This window comes from Podarcis filfolensis (genome assembly GCF_964270895.1).
Source record: "Podarcis filfolensis genome assembly, chromosome: 3".
Lineage (NCBI taxonomy): Eukaryota > Metazoa > Chordata > Lepidosauria > Squamata > Lacertidae > Podarcis > Podarcis filfolensis.
This window is the reverse complement of record NC_139606.1, coordinates 99180679-99201999: the sequence shown is the minus strand read 5'-3', so window position 1 is coordinate 99201999 and position 21321 is coordinate 99180679. Positions and strand designations below refer to the sequence as shown.

The following is a 21321-nucleotide window of genomic DNA, read 5'->3' as shown; positions in this document are numbered from 1 at the left end:
AATCTTGGCACCCCCTATTCTGCTGGACTCCAGCTTCCACCACCCCAGACAACATGCCTAATGCTCAGGGATGAAGGGGCAGGAGGTCCAACCAGGTTGGAAAAGATTGGACTAGATGGGCGCTTGGATCTGATCCTGCAAAGAAACTCTTAAATGTTCTCAAATGTAACAGTAACCCAGTGCTTAACTGTGTGGAATGTGCAAAGCATTGGAGGGACTGTGGGAAAATGCCTGTGCCAAGCAAGAAGGAAGAAGTCAACACAAACAGCACCAGGAAACTATGAGTGGTTACCAGATGAAAACCAATAGCCTATTATTTAGTGATCCCAAAATTATTTTTCCCTTAGAGGAAGGACTTTTCTTTTTCTTTACACTACTATTAAATTATGCAGGCTTCACAGTGATAAAAGAAAACAGGAAACTAGACAGAAAAAGGAGGGGTGGGGAAAGAAAAAAGAAAAAACCACTGGAAAAAACAAGTTGCTGGTTTTTTTAGGTTTGTGATAAGGATACACCCACTCCAGTTTTAATTTCTCAGAAGGCAGCTCTGTCTTGATTTCGTAATATTTGTCTACCTCCGAAGGAAGAAACATTGTGATTGGTCGTCCCCGCATGAACATCTTGATGTACTCTCCTTCTGTCAAAACAAAACAAAAGCATGCACTGTAAGTGAGTTTGCTTTGCAAGCAGAAATGTTAACAGACCCTGTAAAGAACTACATTTTTAAAAATTGTAAGCTATGGATTTGATACAGATCCTGGTGGGACATCATCAGTACAACTTTTCTGGCTCAGACCTAATGAGGTGGAACAAATACATCCTTCTTTCTCACCACCCACCAAGATATGCTTCTGACCATCTTATCAACTTCAAAGCCCGATGGATGTAATCTTTGGGCTGCTGCCCTCTTACTGAAAGGCACTGAATCTTTGTAAACATTTGCTGCTTCTCCCCACTTCTCCATTCACTTGGTATTCATTTAACAGTTCTATGTGGCCACTCCTAAAATTTCTAAGGATAGCGAGACTGAAACCTCTCTTCTTCCAGCCCAAGGCACAACTTAAGAAAAAGCAAAATGTGCAAGTAGCAGGAAGCAAGGACCAATTTTTACAGGTTCAGGAAGAGATCATTAAGCCGTGCCTGGTGGGTGAGATGCCCTCCCACTGCTTTTCAGGTTGGCATAACCATCCCATTACCTTTCTCCAACTTTGGGCTCTGGGCCATATAGAAAATTTGCTTCCTTTATGGTTGAGCACAAGACTGTCTCCACTTTGAGATTATTCACCCCCACCCACTGCACGTTGAATGGAAAAGATAGATTAGGGGTCAGCAAACTTTTTCAGCAGGGGGCTGGTCCACTGTCCCTCAGCCCTTGTGGGGGGCTGGACTATATTTTGAAGAAAAATAAAAATGAACGAATTCCTATGCCCTGCAAATAACCCAGAGATGCATTTTAAATAAAAGGACACATTCTACTCATGTAAAAACACGCTGATTCCTGGACTGACTGTGGGCCAGATTTAGAAAGCGATTGGGCTGGATCCGGCCCCCGGGCCTTAGTTTGCCTACCCATGGATTAGACACACTGAAAAAGTCAAGACGTATGCAGCCTGCAGCGTGAATGACACCACAAACAGAGGCCATTACATTTAAGAGCCTAAAAAGAAAGTATTTCATAGGAGAGAGATGTAAGGCCAAGTCTATTAAGAAAATATGTTATTAAAATGAGAGGTAAGGCCTATGCGGTAAATAATATATACACCTCATCCCAATTAAACTCTTAAGAGCAAGCTTTATTCTTCTTCAGGTGTTTTATTGTAATACCTATCAAGGGGAAACTTTTACGCATCTCAACATTATCATCAGACTGATGAACGTTCACTTAAAGCTAACTATGGCTGTCACTGACTTAAAGGGATTATAGTTTTATTCTATTCAAGGTTTATTAAATCTGCATAAATCAATCTTTTTCAAGGGATGGGATCACCTTTCTATTGTCTAAGGCAGCCTTGCTGCAACTCTGGGTCCCCCGAGGTTGTTGCATTACAGCCCCCATCATCCCCACCTAGTATGGCCAACAGCCAGGGATAATGGGAACTGTAGTCCAACAACTTTTGAAGATCAAAGGTTTATGGAGGCTGATTCAAGTGTTTTATATTGATTATCTTTTGGCTGACCAGTTTCCTGAGATTACTGCCAAGGAAGCTAGTTTTTGTGTGGTGGCAATAGCTTGTCAGAGCAGGATCTTGTCCTAATTTTAAAATTATTAACACTTAAGTTGTCACTCATCATTTTAATATATAGTGAGGGAAAAAAGTATTTGATCCCATGCTAAATTTGCCCGTTTGCCCTCTGACGAAGAAATTACCAGTCCATAATTTTAATGGTAGGTTTATTGTAGCTGTGAGAGACAGAATAATAACAGGAAAAACCCCAGATACCCAGAAGACAAAAGTCAGAGGTTGATGTGCATTATAATGAGTGAAATAAGTATTTGATCCCTCTGCAAAAGATGACTTAGTACTTGGTGGCAAAACCCTTGTTGGCAAATACAGAGGTCAGATGTTTCTTGTAGGTGGCCACCAGGTTTGCACACATCTCAGGAGGTATTCCGTCCCACTCCTCTTTGCAGATCCTCTCCAAGTCAGTGAGATTTCGAGGCTGATGTGTAGCTACTCGAACCTTCAGCTCCCTCCACAGATTTTCAATGGGATTAAGGTCTGGAAACTGGCTAGGCCACTCCAGGACCTTAATGTGCTTCTTCTTGAGCCATTCCTTCATTGCCTTGGCTATGTGTTTTGGGTCATTGTCATGCTGGAATACCTATCCTTGACCCATTTTCAATGCCCTGGCTGAGGGAAGGAGGTGCTCATCCAAGATTTGATGATACATGGTCCTGTCCATCATCCCTTCAATGCGGTGAAGGTGTCCTGTCCCCTTAGCAGAAAAACACCCCTAAAGCATAATATGTTCCCCTCCATGCTTAATGATGGGGATGGTGTTCTTGGGGTCGTAGGCAGCATTCCTCCTCCTCCAAACACGGCAAGTTGAGTTGATGCCAAAGAGCTTGATTCATTCAGTTGTGCACTGGCAAACTGCAGATGGGTCTGTACAAGTGCTGTCTTGAGCAAGGGGATCTTGCGGGCTCTGCAAGATCTCAGTCCTTCACAATGTAGTGTGTTACCAACTGTTTTCATGGTGACTATGGTCCCAGCAGCTCTGAGATCATTGACAATTGCCCCCTGTGTAGTTCTGGGCTGCTTCATCGCCATTCTCATGATCACTGCAACTCCACGAGATGAGATCTTGCATGGAGCCCCAGATCGAGGGAGGTTGACAGTTATTTTGTGTTTCTTCCATTTGCGAATTATTGCACCAACTGTTGTCACCTTCTCACCAAGCTGCTTGGCAATAGTCTTGTAGTCCAGTCCAGCCTTGTGCAGGTCTACAGTCTTGTCCCTGACATCCTTGGACAGCTCTTTGGTCTTGGTCATGGTGGCTGTTTTGGAATCTGCTGGATTGCTTCTGTTGACAGGTGTCTTTTGTACAGGTACTGTTAACGAGCTGGGATTACAGGTAAGACCTCTCCCTTACAGCAGGTGCTTCTAATCTCAGCTTGTTACATACAGTGAAGATACCAGGTAGCCTGACATCTGGCTGGTTGATAGGGGATCAAATACTTATTTCACTCATTATAATGCACATCAACCTTTCCCCCCTCACGGTAATTATTTTATATTTCCTAGTGTTTTGATATTTTACATTGCTTTTAAATTCTATATTTAATATTGTACTTAATGTACCATACTGTGTCTTATGTATTTTGTTTTCTTCTCTCCTTCTCAACTGGTTATTGACTGAAATAAATGAAATGCCAATTATTGCCCTAAGTGAACTCAGAAGTGTCACGAGAGAAACAGGAGGTTCAAGTGTGGTGCTGTGGAAGTTCAGGTTATAAATAGCACTGACAAAAGACACCAAGCATCTCTCCTGTTTCCTCACCCCAAAGAAATAACAGGAAAACCAAAGTAGCATTGTTTTCTTCTGGTAGGCTACGCAAACTTCAGAGAACTCACTGAGCACATTTTCAGACCTTTTTAAATTAAAATGTCTGTATAAACAAATTTTGATTGACCTTACATGGGGGCGGTAAAGCCTCTCTCACACATCCTTGTTTCTCTTTTTGAAATCCAACACTACAAAACGTTCTCTTAGGTATACAAGCCCACAGGACAATTATAGCATTAATGCAAAACTTTTTTTGGAAACTGTACAGATAATGGCAGCGTATCAACAAAAGCACTTTTACCAAACAGAAGGTTGTTGCCCAGGGACAAATTCCTGTAAATACAAGCTAGGAGAAGCAGCAGTTGAACTCCCTTTTAATTTATATTAGCTTAATTGCCGTGTTCTAGAACATCAAACTGAACTTTATTGGTCCCCTCCCAAACTGTTTAACTGTGGGGGTTCTTTTAAGGATATAATAAGATGAAGTATTTCATGTGTACCTCCAGCATACTCCCTATACCCTCTTGTCCCCTGCCCTTTTGCGTCCAAATAAGAAAATAAAAGGCCTCGTTTTGAAACAAATAGAACCAAAATGAAAAACAAAACAAAATACCCAAAGCATTTGTAAGAGGAAGGAGACACTGGTTTAATTTTAAATGTCATCATCCAGTTGGTGGGAGCCGCAACCTTTTATTAAGCTCTGTAAATGCAGCATATGGAATGTTTGTAACAAAAAACCTGCCCTGAATTGCTTCAAGATGATACCTTTCATAGCAGGGATGGGAAACCTATGGTCTTTCTCAGGCTTCCTCAACCCCGGCCCTCCAGATGTTTTGAGACTACAATTACCATCATCCCTGACCACTGGTCCTGCTAGCTAGGGATCATGGGAGTTGTAGGCCAAAAACATCTGGAGGGCCGAGACTGAGGAAGCCTGGTCCTTCTGATGTTGGTGAGCTACAACAGCTGGCTGGGGCTTATGGAAGGGCCACAGGTTGCCCACCCCTGTTTTATGCATATTAAATGGATTGCATGCTATTACATCCATGTACACAGAACTCTTCTTCCCATGAAAGCAAGACACGGAGGTTTTCTCTTGTTGCTGCCTGCAGAAAAATCGTGTAACCCAAAAGCTCGCTACCATAGCATAATTAGAGCAATCAGGAAGAATCTTTCGCAGTTTCTTATTGGTGTCATGTCCAAGCGGGGAATGGGAAAGCTGGTGTTTTTCATGGTGATTCAGCTGCTAATTCAACTATCATGCAATGATAGTTTGAAATGGACCATTCAGTGGTTTAGTTCTGCTGCTGCTGTTAACAGATGTGAGCCGGTTGCCATAACGTAGTTGGGCATCATGAGGTATAAAGGTAAAGGTAAAGGTACCCCTGCCCGTACGGGCCAGTCTTGACAGACTCTAGGGTTGTGCTCATCTCACTTAAGAGGCCGGGAGCCAGCGCTGTCTGAAGACACTTCCGGGTCACGTGGCCAGCGTGACGAAGCTCCTCTGGCGAGCCAGCACCAGTGCAGCACATGAAAACGCTGTTTACCTTCCCGCTATAAAGCGGTACCTATTTATCTACTTGCACTTAGGGGTGCTTTCGAACTGCTAGGTGGGCAGGAGCTGGGACCAAAAGACGGGAGCTCACCCCGCCGCGGGGATTCGAACCGCCGACCATACGATCGGCAAGTCCTAGGCACTGAGGTTTTACCCACAGCGCCACCCGCGTCCCATCATGAGGTATGCATGCCAGCAACACACGTCACTGGTATCCAAACACTCCACACAGTTCAGCAGTACAAAATGGAAATGCTTCTACATACTGCAGTGGGGGAAAGCCGTCACATAGAGGCAATTCCAAGCAGTCCCTATATGATTTAAGGCCATGTTGAGACCAACTCTTATTTTCCTAAGGAAAGAGATCCTACTGTTAAAATTCTGATCCCATGGTCTTCTTTTCACTTTGGAAAAACAACGGCACTAATCTGTGGTGTTGTAGTAGCACTTATATGATTTGGCAGCCTTTTCTGCAGGAGGTTTTCTTTCTACAATAATTGCGGAGTTGTCTCCAATGTTTCCTTGCTGCAACTCGAGGTGGAAAAAATAAATGCAACAATGCAACTAAGTAAGAGATGAGATACGCATCTTTGGAATGAGGAGTAAGTTAGATGTGCATTTAGGAAGAGACCCAGAGATGTTCATCACCTCTATGCTATGTGCTATTTTTAAAATTAAAAGAAATCCAAAGGTAGTAATGTATGAACGGGCACATGGTCTTAATTTTTAGAGCTCTTTTAGAACCATTCTGCACTAGGAAGGTAAATTGCAACGTGAGGAATTATAAGAGGTCAGAAAGACCCTTCCTTCAATTTATTCTGTTGGTTTTAAGGAACAAAAATAAATAAATTCCCTACATTAAAACAGCTCTATGTACAAACTGCAAAGTGCTTCAAGAAGAAACCCAGCTTTAGGGAGGGGGTGGGCCTCATAATTTCATACATTCAAATCAGGTACTTAAGCATGTAATCCTGTATCTCATTTCCACCATTATTGCTGAAGGCATCTGCATGTAGAGACCTGCTGCCACTGGCAGCCAAGCATAAAGGCTGTATTTCACGTGCAGCCAAGTTAAAAGCAAAGTCCTTAAAATAGGTACTGGCACACAACTGCATCCTTGATCTAAAGCCAAACATGGCAGAAAATTTATTAAACCGTTAGAACAGATTCTAAAAGTCACGGCATGTTCTAGATGTTAGTTTCAAGGAATTTGTACGCTTTTTAAAAAATGCACGTACACTTGGCTATAGCTGCTGAAAGAGTTGAAGTGGTTTAAAGGGAAGGGTGCCCCCATGGGCATGCAATGGGCATGATGAATTCTTTTATTTAAACAGAACAAATGTTTTAAATGATCTTCTGAATTTGAAGGCGACGATTACAAAAGGACAGCAGATGCCACGGAGGAAAGAATGTAATTGCCCCTTTGTAACTGCTGTTATTTCTGAAGACCAGAGACTCCTGAAAAACTAGAAGGAATTCAGAGCTGCTGAGTGGCTTGGACTCAACACAGTGGGAGGGCAACAGGAAACATGAGTAACAATAAGATTCCCATCTACATATGTGTTTATAGTGCCCACAGTTGAACTTGTTATAGTTGGATGTGTGAGGCTGTATGTAAACCACCCCCAAATGCAAGAAGGTTGGCATAAGCTTTCATGACCAGAGTCTACTTCATCAGATATCCTCAGTTGGCAAGTACATTTATATACAGGTGCAATGAGAGAAAGTAGACACCAGGGCCAAACAGCAATAAAATAAAATAAAACCACCAGCTAGCCCATGATAATTCATGCAAACCTTAAATGTGTACACAACTTGCACAATGACCACTTGCAATATCAGTAATTTGTAATTTATTCTAGCACTACTAGTAGGAGAGGAAATAATAATTATGTTATTTATTAAACATGTATAATGCCCTTCATCCGAAGATCACAACATAAAACTACAAAATGAGGACACATAACACATAATGAAAACAAACCAATAATTCGCCTCCTACAAAACACATATAAAAGGCCATGGATTGGCTGATTAAACGAAGCTCTGGTTACAGACAAACATTTTTGACTGGCCCCTAAAGATATGTGATGAAGGCCTAAACAAACAGAAATAATACTTGTTGACAAGTTCTAATTCATCAGTTCTACTCTGGAATCTCATTTTGATTTGATTTTTGATTTTTTTATGAGAACAGAAGCTTTCAGGTCACCAGGGGGAAGGGCCATAGCTTAGAAGCTTCTGGTCATTAGGAGAAGGGGCATGCATTGCTTTTGGGGAAAAGGTTTCATGTTTGATCTCTGGTGTCATCAGGTAAAGAAAAACCTTGGAGACAACAGATTCCGAGCAAATAATTTTATGTCCAACTTTGGGCAAACTGAGGTCAGTCATATTTACGGTTTATTGAAACCAATTTCAAATCTTGATTTAGGAAGCTGCCTTGTTTCAAAAGATCATAGACGAACCAGAAGTAACAAGTACAGTGGTGCCCCGCAAGACAAACGCCTCGCAAGACGAAAAACCCGCTAGACGAAAGGGTTTTCAGTTTTTCGATGCGCTTCGCAAGACGAATTTCCCTATGGGCTTCCTTCGCAAGACGAAAGCCCATAGGGAAATCTCCAGGACAGCGGGGAAGCGCAGCGCGTCTTCCCCACTGTCCTCGGACCTCCTCCGAAGGCTGGCGGTGGGGCGGAGAGACCTTCTCCCCGCGCCAGCCTTCGGATGGCTGTCCTGAAGACTTGCGGTGGGAGGCGGGTTTTCCTTCCCACCGCCAACGTTCAGAATGCTGTTCTGAATGTTGGCGGTGGGGACGAAAAACCCTCCTCCCACCGCAAGCCCCGGGAACAGAGGAGAAGCGCTGCGCACCTTCCCCTCTGTTCCCGTACCTGTCCTGAAGGCTTGCAGTGGGAGGAGGGCTTTCCTTCCCACCGCCAACATTCAGAATGCTGTTCTGAATGTTGGCGGTGGGGAGGAAAAACCCTCCTCCCACCGCAAGCCCCGGGAACAGAGGAGAAGCGCTGTGCGCCTTCCCCTCTGTTCCCATACCTGTCCTGAAGGCTTGCGGTGGGGAGAAAAGCCCTTCTCCGCACCGCCAGCCTGGCAAGCGGTCTCCATAGGAACGCATTAATTGATTTTCAATGCATTCCTATGGGAAACCGTGCTTCGCAAGACGAAAAACTCGCAAGAAGAAAAAACTTGCGGAACGAATTAATTTCGTCTTGCGAGGCACCACTGTAAAGGGAAGCACATGAATGGAAGAATCATGTAGGTTCGTTCCCGTTAAGATAACCATAGTCCATCACTTCACTGCAACACAGGATATATATATGAGAGACAGCGCCCCATTAGTTCACACATCTGACAAAGGGGACTCCAGTGCATGACTGCTGATGCCATTGTAAGTGTTACACATTTGAGGTGCCAGAAAAAGGCAGGTAGTTAACCTCCACACATGACATTCAGAGCTCTAAAGCTGGGTTTCACAATGGAATGAGAATTTACAGCTTCGTACAATATGATTTCTCAACTACACCAGCAAGATTAGGAAAATGCCTGAAGGGCATTATAAAGTTGTAAGGCTACCGGAGAAAGCTCCAACAGGGATAATATGTCAATTACCAAAAGTCATAGCCTTTCAGTTTCACAATCACACTTTTTTCCTTCTCAACATCTTGCCGTTTGAAACGTATCAGTCGTTACGTAAGAAAATCAGATGAGACACCTTGCGCTGAACTGCTACTCACATCTGCATCCAAACCAGCTAACCAACAACATTAATTAAGATATTAAGCACACAGTTAAGTAATACAAGACTGAAAAAGCAAGATCTAACAGAAACAGTCCTATCAGCACCTGCTCAGACCTATTTTGTACTCCATTATCCCCATTTTGAATTTTTGTTTGTTTGTTCAAATGAGTAAGTCAGTAAGATTGGACCCAAACATGGTCCTGAGTTCTAGGGATAGGGAAACCCACAAGCTCATTAAGGTCTATGCTCTCCTACATATCATAATAATCTACATACAGTGTGCCACAAGAGGAGTGCAGAAGCAAACAAATGACACAATTGCGGAACAGAACAGATAGCTGCTACAAGGCAAGCAAGTGATCAGAGTACAGGGAAAGGAATCCCCAGATTTCTTCCAGCAGGGAATTGTGCAGACTACAGATTTGTGGAAAGCATAAAGAACAGAATTTGTGTGTGTGATTTTTTTTTTTTAAAAAATGCAACGGCTATGCTCTATATGACATGCACATGAGCCAACATGCTCCAGGTTTCAAGCTTCATGCTTCAGTGACATTTGCAGATCAAAGCCAGTCATTCTCAATCAGGAATAATATTCTTAGCAGACAGTAACGATGCATACACTGTTTTTTCTCTCTCTTTCAACAAGCCAGCAGCAGCCAGACAGAATTTACTGACAGAAACAAACTTTAATCTTTTTTTTTTTTTAATTGTTACCATAGGAGGATATTTTCTGTTATTTGATTGCATAGTACACAATTTGTAACCCAGAATACTGAGGGCAAAAAGGATCTTTTAGTTGGCATTTCAGGATACTGTTAGAAGACAATTGCCTGGATAATGTTTAATGTACATGTATATCATGTCCATTCTCGAAAAGTGGAAATTAAGCATATATCAATTAACATTTCAGATTTTGAGGGTGTGGGTTGCGGGGAGGGATATGATGCTTCTTAATTACAATATTGCATTATTTAGGTAAAAAATACAGGAATAGGTTTCTATTGAAATTGAATAGGTTGAACCCATGTGCTTTGGGAGACTAAAAAGCCAAATAAAAGATCAAAAAAGCATTTAACTAGGAAAGCAACCAGCTTGCATAATTTTAATCCTTACCTTGGCTGTTCTTTTCTCGAGTTGACATTTTTGCTGGTTATGGGACAGAAATAAAACAGCTTACAGGTGTCTCCTGCCTTGGGTGAAGTCTACCATTCAAACCCAATCTAGTATTTTTAAAATGCACATGGGAAACAGATATAGCACATCATATACGCATTGTAGATTTTCCTGTTTTTTTGGGTTTTTTTTAATGAATAGCATACAACATTCACAAGAGGCAGAATCCTCTTTGCTGAGACCAAGCCAATTTCAAGAGTGCTTGGGAGTTTCTCGCTCTGATCCAGAGCCTCGTGTGAATTATGTGCGCTCTTCAGAGTGTTTGGACATGTGAGAAGCCTCGCTGGTTTATAAGCATAAAGGCAGCAGATACAAACCCACAAAGGAATGTGAATGTGGAGCAGCTTAAATGGGAAACCACTTATAAGCAGGTAGAGCTTCATGCATGCAAAGTTTCTCGGAGACACGGATACTCTTTTCATCTTTATAGGTCTGGAGTCAATAGAGAAATGCCGCTGGATGCAGTATACAGTGGTACCTCGGGTTAAGAACTTAATTCGTTCTGGAGGTCCATTCTTAACCTGAAACTGTTCTTAACCTGAGGTACCACTTTAGCTAATGGGGCCCTCCCACTGCTGCCACACGATTTCTGTTATCAGTCTTAGCAGAAGCAACAAGCTGACCTTGAGTAAAGGTCTACTCAAAAACAAATGTTTCCAATTACCTTGGCTGATGATGACATCTTTGTGTCTAGGGAGAGAAATGCAGGTTCAATTAATATATATATATTTAGATAGATAGATGATAGATGTTAGATAGATAGATGATAGATAGATAGATGATAGATGATAGATAGATAGATATAGGTAAACATTAACCTGAAAAGGAAAGGTGTTATTAAATGTTAGTTTGAGTGCCTAGTCAAGGGTGCCCAAACTTTTTCCAAAGAGGGCCAGATTTGATGAAGTGGACATGTGTGAGGGCCAACCAAAGTTGTAAAGTTGTAAAGTTGTTGCCCTTATTTTATTTTAATTTTTTTAAACTGCCACAGGGGCCAGATTAAACTGCCCGGTGGGCCTGATTAGGCTCCCAAAATGGACTTTGGACATGCCTGGCCTAGATGTTATGAAGCTATGTTGGGAAAGAAATCTTTTGAACAGACACCTAACTATAGTGAATAAAATTACATAGTCACCATCTATCTGAGAGGTGAATAAAACACATTTTTAAAAATGGCATTTTACAATTACATAACACATCTAAAAGCTCTAATTAAATAAATTTCTCTTCTTAAAGTAACCTGGTGTGTTGTGGAATTCAGGCTAAAATATCCAGTTAAGCAATACTAATCCAATAAAGAGCTGATTATTCCAAGCCAAGTATTTAAAGAGGGGGGAGTACTCGGTTCCAATTATTTATTTATTTATTAATTTTTTGTGGAAGGCTGCAACGCATGCAGAGCTTCACCCAACAGATAGAGCTGGATTGTTTGAGCTTTGTTCATACATTGCACTGAACACTGGTGCAAGCTGCCTCTACATATGCACAAGTTTTTGAGTGAAACAGTATGCAGCTCAAACCACTGGGTACAAGCTCAAACGCTTGTGTACAGATTGTGCACTCATTGAATGCTACATGTGAGTAACTGTATAAGTGTACAGCTTAACTATTCGTGCACACAGGGTTTGTATACTCTGATTGTATACTCATTCAATGTAACACACGAACTGGAAAAGGGGGAAATTCTAGTGTTCAGGAGCATCAGTTGTGTATCGAAGCACGAAAGGAGTTATAAATCAGGGTGAAGGACCACACAATGATCTAATACACATTTTACAGAGCTTTAGCATTAACTCGGGAGAAAATATTCGGCACTGAATCAAGCACTTACTTGTCTGCATTCTTGCCACTTTTTGATATCAATTTTGAGGCAGAGGTTGCCCTCATTAGTTTATTACGACTCTCTTCTGAACTTTCCCATGCGCTGTGTGATTTTTCAAGTGTTGATGATCTCTTTACACTAGAAAACAAGCACATTTTATGTCCGATGTTAAAGCAGGAGTGAATGATGCCACGTAACAATTCGTACTGGAAATACAGCAGCTCAAGCAGCAGCAGATGAAAGAGAGGCCAGGCCAGGACATCCTTCAAGCAAATCCAGAAGACCCCAGAAATAAGGATAAGAGAAAGCGATCTAAATGGATGTTTGAAAACCGTCAAAAGGGCAACTTTAAACCTCATCAGTATAATGTTGGAACACTGTCAAGTGCAATGTAAATGCCATTTTTAAAAATTATGCGCTATGCTTTCTCATACTTTGCAATCTGCATTATTATTATTATTATTATTATTCATGCTAAATGTAACAAAGGCTTTCATGGATGAGTGGTCTGATCATCCAATGCACCATCTGCAATTCAAAACTCTGCAAATGCAGATTTGCTAAAAGCATGCTTCTAATTTGGTTTGGTTTTAGATTCAGGACGGTTATAGGGGCAGATGCTAGTTCACATCACAATTCCACAGTTGCCCAACAGACAGCCTAGCAACTTATCCAGTTAAAACAATTTCCGGAAGGATGGTATGCGAAAGCTACCAACGGCAAGTTTATTTCTGCAAGACCTTCAGAAGCTAAAAAGGGGGGAAAGTGACAAAAAAGTTAGGAAGTCAAACATTAGGGGGAAAAAGTGCACACAGACATTTCTTTTTGCTTTGGCAGATTAATATGCTAAACCCAAGAACAAATGCCTTCGTACAGCCAAATGCCAGACAGGAGAACAGACCAAAGTCCACTTTAAGTTTGTGCAAGATAACAGAGAAAGAGTTTATGAAAGACTTAAACATGCATTAGTTGGGGCCATATCAAACACTATGCTTTTCCTACGCAGGAAGCATTGCCATTTAGAGGAAAAACACACAAGCCGGATGTGTGGCAATTACAAGTTTATCTACTTTGCTATGTGTCCAGGTGCTGGGAAATGATATGTGGCTGCAGCGTCCCAGCATATGCAGAAAGAGTCACAGGTATACAAAGGCTTCAGTTCAAAGGTGCTCTGGCATAAGCAGACATTTCCACTCACGCAAGATACCCTCTTTATGCTGAAGCCTGCAGGGCCCCATCTCACGCTGCTGGGGGTCCTCAGACCTTCAACACGGGCTTTTCAAGGAATGCAGAATGATGCGATGAGAAGGAAGGGGCAGGAAAGACCAGTAGAGTGAGAGGAATTCTGCTTATGTGTCTTAGGAGCCAAGCAGTGTAGGAAAGTTTATAATAATTGAATTAACTTTGAAGTAAGAATTTCTGGAATCTCTCCCCACTCCCCCTTTTGGAAGTATGACTGATGCAACCATCTTCTTGAAATCCTTTGTTAAGGGAGAGTTAAAGTTATCCCCCCCACCTTGATCTTGAAGCACCTTCCACCAAGTTAAATGAATTTTAGATTTTCTGCTTTAATTCATGTAACTCTTATCGTTGTTTTTCGACAACTCTTAACTGCTGATGTGGTTGGTTGTTCTGTGTAAAGCATTTAAGTCTGATTTTTAGCAAGAGATTTTAAGGGTTATTTATCTGGCGCTGCTCTCAGTAACGGACCATATTGCTTTGCGTTTAGAAGGTCCCAGATTCCAATGCCTGGCATCTTTAATTAACATGATTGGGTAGCAATTAATGGAACAGAACTTTGCTTAAGGCCCCTGAGAGCCTATGACACAATACTGGCCGTATACACACCATACACTTAAAGCACACTTATTCCCTCACATAATCTTGGGAACTCAATTTGCTCCTCTCAGAGCTGCAATTCCCAGCACCTTTAATGAACTACAGTTCCCAGGATTCTTTGGCAGGAAAACTGTGTGCTTTAAATTTATGGTGTGTACACAGCAACTAAGGAGATGGTCAGGCAGCTGGTATTTGATTCAATTTGATTCAATTATCCAACTGAACTGGATTCAATTATCCAATTCTGGAGTTATTTTAGGGTACTAAAATTTGATATATTTTGAAGGTAAGGTTTAATAGTCGTGACCTGCTATGGGGTTTCACTCTCTTGAAAAAGAACGGCAAGATAGAATAACAACAACCACTGTATTTGAATAATTTCGGAGACCGTTCCAACTGCTACTTTCAGTTGCGAAAGGATTATTGTTTCGTTTTTATTTTTTATGTATATTTTTTGTTAAAGTTTTTCTTGGTTTAGAAAAGTACATGCATTGTCTTTTTTCAGGTTGTACAGTCTGTTTCTGTTTATATTCAGTTTATATAGTTATTGCTCAGAAGCACTGAGAATTTTTATTCCAAGGACATAGCAGTTCATTCTTTCCCAGCTTTATTGTTCTCTTCCAGAGAGGTGTGTGCCCCAGAACTACAAATGCACTGGGGGTGCTGCTTGTTGTTTCTGCGCTCTGCCCTAACCTTACTGAGAACCCACTGCTCAGCAATAGATCACATGCTCTGCCTGCAGAAAATCTCGGGTTCAATCCCTGATATCTCCAGCCAAAAGAGTCTGGTAGCAGGTGATGAGAAAGACTTCTGTCTAAGACTCTGAAGGACCTCTGTCTGGAGAACCAGATACTGGACTGGACAGTCTGACCCAGTTGGTGTAAGAAACTCCCCGTGTACAGCAGCAAGCAACATCTGAATTTGTAAACTGATGAAAAGGGGATAACAAAAGCCCAGTGCACTGGCCTAGGGGTGCCTCTGCATTGTCCCCGTTCTCCCAGCACCCTGTGGGGAATGGTGCAGGTACTGGCAGAGACTTCAGACAGGAATTTATATCCCATCTGTCCACTCAACAGTCCTGTGCAGAGGTCGTAATGCACACATCATCCAGCCATGAACTCACTTTCTTATGCTGCTTGGTTTAGCAGTGTGCAATAGCATCCAGTACCACCCTGATGCAGCACTTAAGGGCTGATTTACACACACGCAGAAAGATCGTGGGTGGTTTTGTTACAGGCAGGGCTGTTGCTCAATTCATGAATGGTCTTTGTTCTATTTTCTGGTTTATGGCAGGTGTTTATGTGTGATATTTATATTAATTACCTCAATCGATTGCAGCCTAAAACTTAATGTAATTGCTTGAGATGCAAGGGAGTTCTCCAGGGCGCAAGCCTGGGCAGTGTGCATGGAGGTCCTAGGCTGCCCAGATCATAAGATCCCCCTTCTCAGCCTCGCTAGTGTGGTCCAAAGGAAAGCAGAGCAATATGTTGGGCACTGGCTTGGTTGCCTGAGTTGCCGGAGGGAGGCATACAGTTAATCTAGGTGTAAAGAACTGGATATTGTTGGTGAACAGAGGAAGGGGCCACTGTGCACCCATGCAGAGACCGAAAAAGAAGGCAAAGCAACACACTGAACAGCTGTTTGAGAAACAAGGAGCCAAAATTAAAGTTTGCAAACTATACCAAGCAGACCTGAGAGCTATTAGTATGCCATCACGCACAGGCAGCACGAAGTATTAGTTAGATATGTTTACAGAAACCATGGAACGCATTTAGATTCAAATGTAATCTTTGAGGATTTCTGTTATGGTCATAGACGTGAATGCTGGGCTCGAGCTCATTAAATTGCAAGTGTCTCTACCGCGTTTACAAGAAAACTGGGTGGTTGGGTAGAGGCTGATACAGTCAGTGTAGGTGGCAGCAGTGGCTGGTGGGACTGCATTGCTGCTTCTTACCAGGATGCAGAGGGGCAAGGCAGCAGCAAGGCAGGCATGATGCCTATGTGCCAGTAGGAGCTCTGGATGGGCTCGGCCAGTATGTTTGCACCATGATGACCTTCCTGCTGTGCCAGCTCTTGCCCTCCACCTCCCCATTAAATGAAGAATTCAGTTGAGTGGCCAAATGCCACTGAGAGTAGGGAGTCCATGCTCAGCAGGGCTGATTGGGTCAGCCCTCACTCTCACACGAATTTCCCCTTCTCATGCCAGATGCTTCACTGTGGTATAAAGCCCTAGGGTTGGGGCTCAGAAGTGGCCTTGTGGGGGGACTCTCTGGCAAACAGTGGAATACCATTCCTTTGAAAAGAGGAAAGGGAATATCTATCCTCATTTGGCTGGCTCACATGTCACTTTAAACCGTGGCTTTGAGTTATGCTCACTGCCTGGAATGGGCCTGCTCCATGGGCTTGTTTCTGCCCCCCCTCTTGGCTCAGGGTCAAGTGTCATTTTCCACAAAACCTCCCTAGCCATTAGACATGAATCGGGGATTGTGCTTCATCAAAAGCCAGCTTCATAAAGCCACAGTGTGCAGCTAAGCTGTTTTGAAACTGACCAGAGCTTGTCATAAACCAGGACCTCTGGTTCCAACAAGCCAGGATGCATGAAAAGTGAACCTAAACTCTGAAGTAGTCCATTTCCCAGGGACTGGAGCTGGGGGCTGGGGAGCGTCATTGTCAGAGAGACAACATATGAGTCTGAGATTCTCCTAAAACTTCTTCCAGCTCACACATATGCTGTGCCACTAAAAGCATGGCTTAGCACCATGTGCAAACCAACCCGTTATGTTAATCTTTTGGAAAATGGCTTTATAAAAGACATAGGCATGCTTTTAATTGGGAGCAAAGCGCAATGTTAGTATCGTTGCAACCACTTCCTAGCTGTGTACTTGGGTACTTAGGAAACCTTTTGCCTGGAGCAGAGCTCTTGACTTCTGGGGTCTGCCTGTGTGTTGGGAGAGTCTGTGCAGAGGGCTGGGGAGAAGGTGAAGGTGATGCTTGAGTTTGTGGGTTTTGATCATTAGAATGAGAGTCCTCTTTTTTCTCTGTTTGTCCGTGAAGTTTTTCCTTCCTTTTTTCTGTACCACTGAAAAACAAAGTATAAGAAAGAGGTAAAGATTGTATTTTTAAAATGAACGCAAAATGGAGAAAAGCGAAAGGGGAAAAAAAACCCAACACAATGAAAACATTTGTGCAAAAGAAATAATATGTCAGGTTAACGGCTACAGAAATCAAATATGGAATTCATTTTCTTCATAAACAGCTTGCTTTAAGATCTTTTATTTATCTACCAAACATAAAAAGTGGCTCTATTTTAGATTACATAAATCATCTGAAACTCACAAGTATAGGTTGTTACGTGCTGTATTGGTGTTCACATATCATTATTATTATTTTGCAAAAAGCAAGCAGTTGCAACAGAGTAGTTTTTATGTCTAATATACTTCTAAATCATCAAAACTATATGTCCTCACCTTCTGTAGATGCACATTTAGTGTTCTGAAGAATAAACTAGAGCTTTGGTCTCATTGCTTAAGAAATAAATGCACCCCCAAATTTATCATGCATATTTCTTTTCCTTATGAATTTTTTGAAGGGTTGAATCCAATGGTTTCCTTTCTGCTGATGGAAGGCTCTTTGATCCAACAGGGATCATCCATCAGCAGAACAGTGAGGAGGAGATTTCTGCCCCTACAGCTCCCATGCTATTTCCTTAGCTGTTCCCACAGGATACCTGAACCATCTGCAGCAGATTTTGGAAGTCTATGGAAAGCTGCAAGCTGAGGAGGGATTGGTAAAAAAAAATGTCCCTCCCCATTCTTCTGATGGAAGACCCCATTGGACCAAAATACCTTCCATCGGCATAAGCGATATTGTTGGATGCAAGTATAGTTTACATTTTTGAAAAATAAAGTTAAGAAGAGGGCGGGGGTAAACCACTGCTGCAATTAACTTTCAACTTTTTCCAGGATCTCTGACAAAGCAATATTGTATGGAAAAACAAACCGTAGGAAATGTCTTACCACTAGAGAAAACAACTTTGAAGTTTATTATTATGACAGATGTACTGGCAGCTCTTGCTTGCTGGTATTGTGACAGTCATCATGCCAGTTATCCTACAGTGAATCAAATATTGTCTTTCTTTCTTTTTTGTCTCTTCCAGGGTAGTTACATCCTGAATCAAGACTCGTTTGGAAGTGACAGCTAGACTTCAAAAGGAACCACTGATGTTCTGCTTGCTATTAAAATATGTTGCAAATATTGATGATTTAAGCAGCATTTCTACTAATATGGCATATATCATACTTGATGGGGAATATTAGATTCAGCATGCATGAGCTAAGATCATTAACTCCTGGGGCAGAGATGGGAAAACTGATCCTCGTGATGTCATTGGACTACAAATCCCATCTTCCTCGATCACTGGCCATTCTGGAAGGCCACAGGTTCCTCATCTCTGCTATACTGCGAAACTATCTTATTCCACCATGGATAGAGCAATGAAATTTCAAAGAACAGCAATTTGGACTTATTTGCACATACAACAACACAGGCCATTCCTGTAGGTCAAAGGCAGAAGGGATTAAGGGACAGGCTGTATTTAAACCACAAACAATGCAGACATCAACACAATCATCATCATGCAAATGGGCACATGGCAGATATATGACACAGACCTTCAGAGAAACTGCTTCAGCTTTGTGTCTTTACTAGGAAAAGCCCTGAGATTTTCAAATGCAACAAACTGAAAGCTTTAAAATAAATAAATAAGCCCAGAATACCCAGGACCTATAAATATATCAGAATACCACACAAACATGTTTTTGTTAGCTTCTGGCCATCAGGCAAATGGTTAAGAAAAGTAGTTAACTTCAACTTCTATCCTCCCTATCTCTTTTTATGCCTTGGGCTTTTGATAGACAAAAATGGAAACAATTGGCCCTAAATCAGGAAGCAGGTAAAACGGAGGCAAAACAAAGGGAGAATGAAGGCAGAATAGGCTACAAAGTGATATAGCCAGCTGTTTTTTAAAATTTCTAATAATAGTAGTAATATTTGTAATAGTCGTAGTAACAATAACAATAATAATATCCGTGCTGACTACTGACATCAGTCAGACTCTTTTTTTTTTTTTGGTGCCTGTAGAATGTAGAAATGTGCTTTAATTTTATCAGTGATTTTATTTATTTTTGGAATGTTATAAATTGCTTTTTTCCGATGGTTAATTTTATAGTTTTGTTCTTTTTGTAAACTGCTTTGAGGCTTTTATTACAATCAAGCAGCATATAAATTATTGCGAATTATCCACAAGTGAGGTTCCTGGGTGGGTAGGGATTTGAACCCTGCTCTGTGAACTGAGTACACTCTGACTTGTGTCCCACATTTCTCACGTTTATGTATTTATTGTTTCAAGGACGAGGTATACCTTTTAGCAGCAGACGAAAGTGTTTCTTTTCGAGCTATTGGTATGGAAGGGCTATGGCTAGCTTTTCTGCTTCCTGCACTTCCATTAGTGATGCAGGACAGGGAGATAGCTTCACGGAGGCCCTGCTGACCTACGAGAAACACAATGAGAAGGTAATTCGTAACAGCCTTCAAAAACATCCCCCACTGACATTCAAATTGAGATTTATCACATTTGAGATTGGCTTTGATAGAACAACAGTGAAGATAAAAAGGCTGCACATCTGGTATATGTGTGGCCGGCTTGTCAGTCAACAACGGTACTTGAGCGGAATCCAAGCAAAACAGCCCTTTGATATCCTTAAAAATCAATAAACCACCATTTGGAAAAACAGTTATAACTTGCTCCCGCCACCCCCGTTTTATACGGGAAGCATTTTTCCTTCACACAAAATAAATATCACTTTTCCGCCCACCCAAGCTTTCAACATTGTCCTATTCTGCAAAGGATGTGAATACTGTAGAAACTAATAATCAAAACTCTATACATGCATAGTTAACAAAACAAGTAACTTGTTGACCAGAACTTGGAGTGCATTTGTTGATGTATAAAATACTGAAATGATAAATTTAACTTTAAAGTTTATTTCTTTTAACTTCAAAGACTATCATTAGGAATAAAAATAAACCAAATACCATCAGGTTGCCAGATGTCATTTGATTGTTTTGGGTTATTATTTTTAAAGGATCCCCCCATACTCTAGATCAGAGAGCAAGATTACAATTAAAGTGAAGTCTAGGAATACAAATATATTTATATACACACACACACTAAGTCAGACTAAAATGCATCTTGCCCAGCACTGTGACTCCATGGAAGACAGAGTACATTGTCATCTACAGAAAAGATTCCAGGTCTTTGTCATTTTTCCTCTCTTTTCTGATAACTTGGCCTTGCAACTTATTCTTCAAAACCCTCCATGGGTTTTGGCCACCAGATGGCTCTTATTTCATGACCACCATCATTAACATACTGCTTCAGTTTAATAAGATGAGCTACTGTCCCATAGCAATATTTTCCCACTGCACACCTGATCATGACAGCTCGCCATTACATTTATTTACTTAATATGGTCTGATGACAATGAATACGTAGGAATGTACACTAATAGCTTGTACTGCCCTGTCTGGGTTGTATAAGGAGATGGCGACAATATCTAATATATTTATATTTAGTAGGGGGTCCCCAAACTTTCTGAGTCTGATGGCACATTTGGCAATCTAACAAACTGCTGTGGGCACCATAAAGTACCAATTTCAAAGAAGAAAGTTTGAAAGAGAGCTCCCCAACAGGCAGAGCAGCTACACAAAGACGCACAATAAAGGAGGCAACTCCCCCTCCCTGAACTGGAAATTCAGAAAACCATTTAAAAACTGGGAAGGACCAGGGGCATTGCCGGGTGCCAAGGGGGTGTCTGTGGGCATTGTGATGCCCACAGACACCATGTTGAGAATGCCAGGTATGGTGAATGATATTATTCTTTAAATGTCTAAATGTTACCACTGCACATGGAATGTTATGAACATAATTTAACAGCTCTGATGTGCACTCAGTCACTTGGGCTCAGACATTGCTCAATGAGAACAGGAATTGCCCTGGCCACTTCAGAGCGAAAGCAACTTCCTTTTGCACACAGCAACCTGAGGAAATTTTGGCTGGGTGCCATCGAGTACTATTAATGAAACTATTTCTGAGATCCTTCCCAGGGATCAGAAAGG

At 41.7% G+C, this 21321-nt stretch overlaps 1 protein-coding gene across 10 annotated transcripts in view; it reads right to left on the bottom strand.

Moving 5' to 3' along the window:
- EML4 (EMAP like 4) overlaps nt 1-21321 on the bottom strand; it is a 158119-nt gene that overhangs the window by 38328 nt on the left and 98470 nt on the right. For 2 of the 10 annotated variants that reach the window (XM_083605011.1, XM_083605012.1), the window contains exons 3-8: nt 19565-19694; nt 17045-17224; nt 12316-12444; nt 11149-11174; nt 10425-10457; nt 514-637 (exon numbers count right to left, since the gene is read on the bottom strand). In XM_083605011.1, the coding sequence (XP_083461137.1) occupies nt 514-637; nt 10425-10457; nt 11149-11174; nt 12316-12444; nt 17045-17224; nt 19565-19694 (622 nt within the window). Of the gene's footprint in view, nt 1-513; nt 664-10424; nt 10458-11148; nt 11175-12315; nt 12445-17044; nt 17225-19564; nt 19695-21321 lie in introns of all 10 variants that reach the window. The other 8 variants (XM_083605013.1, XM_083605015.1, XM_083605018.1 and 5 more) reach the window with 4 other exon arrangements.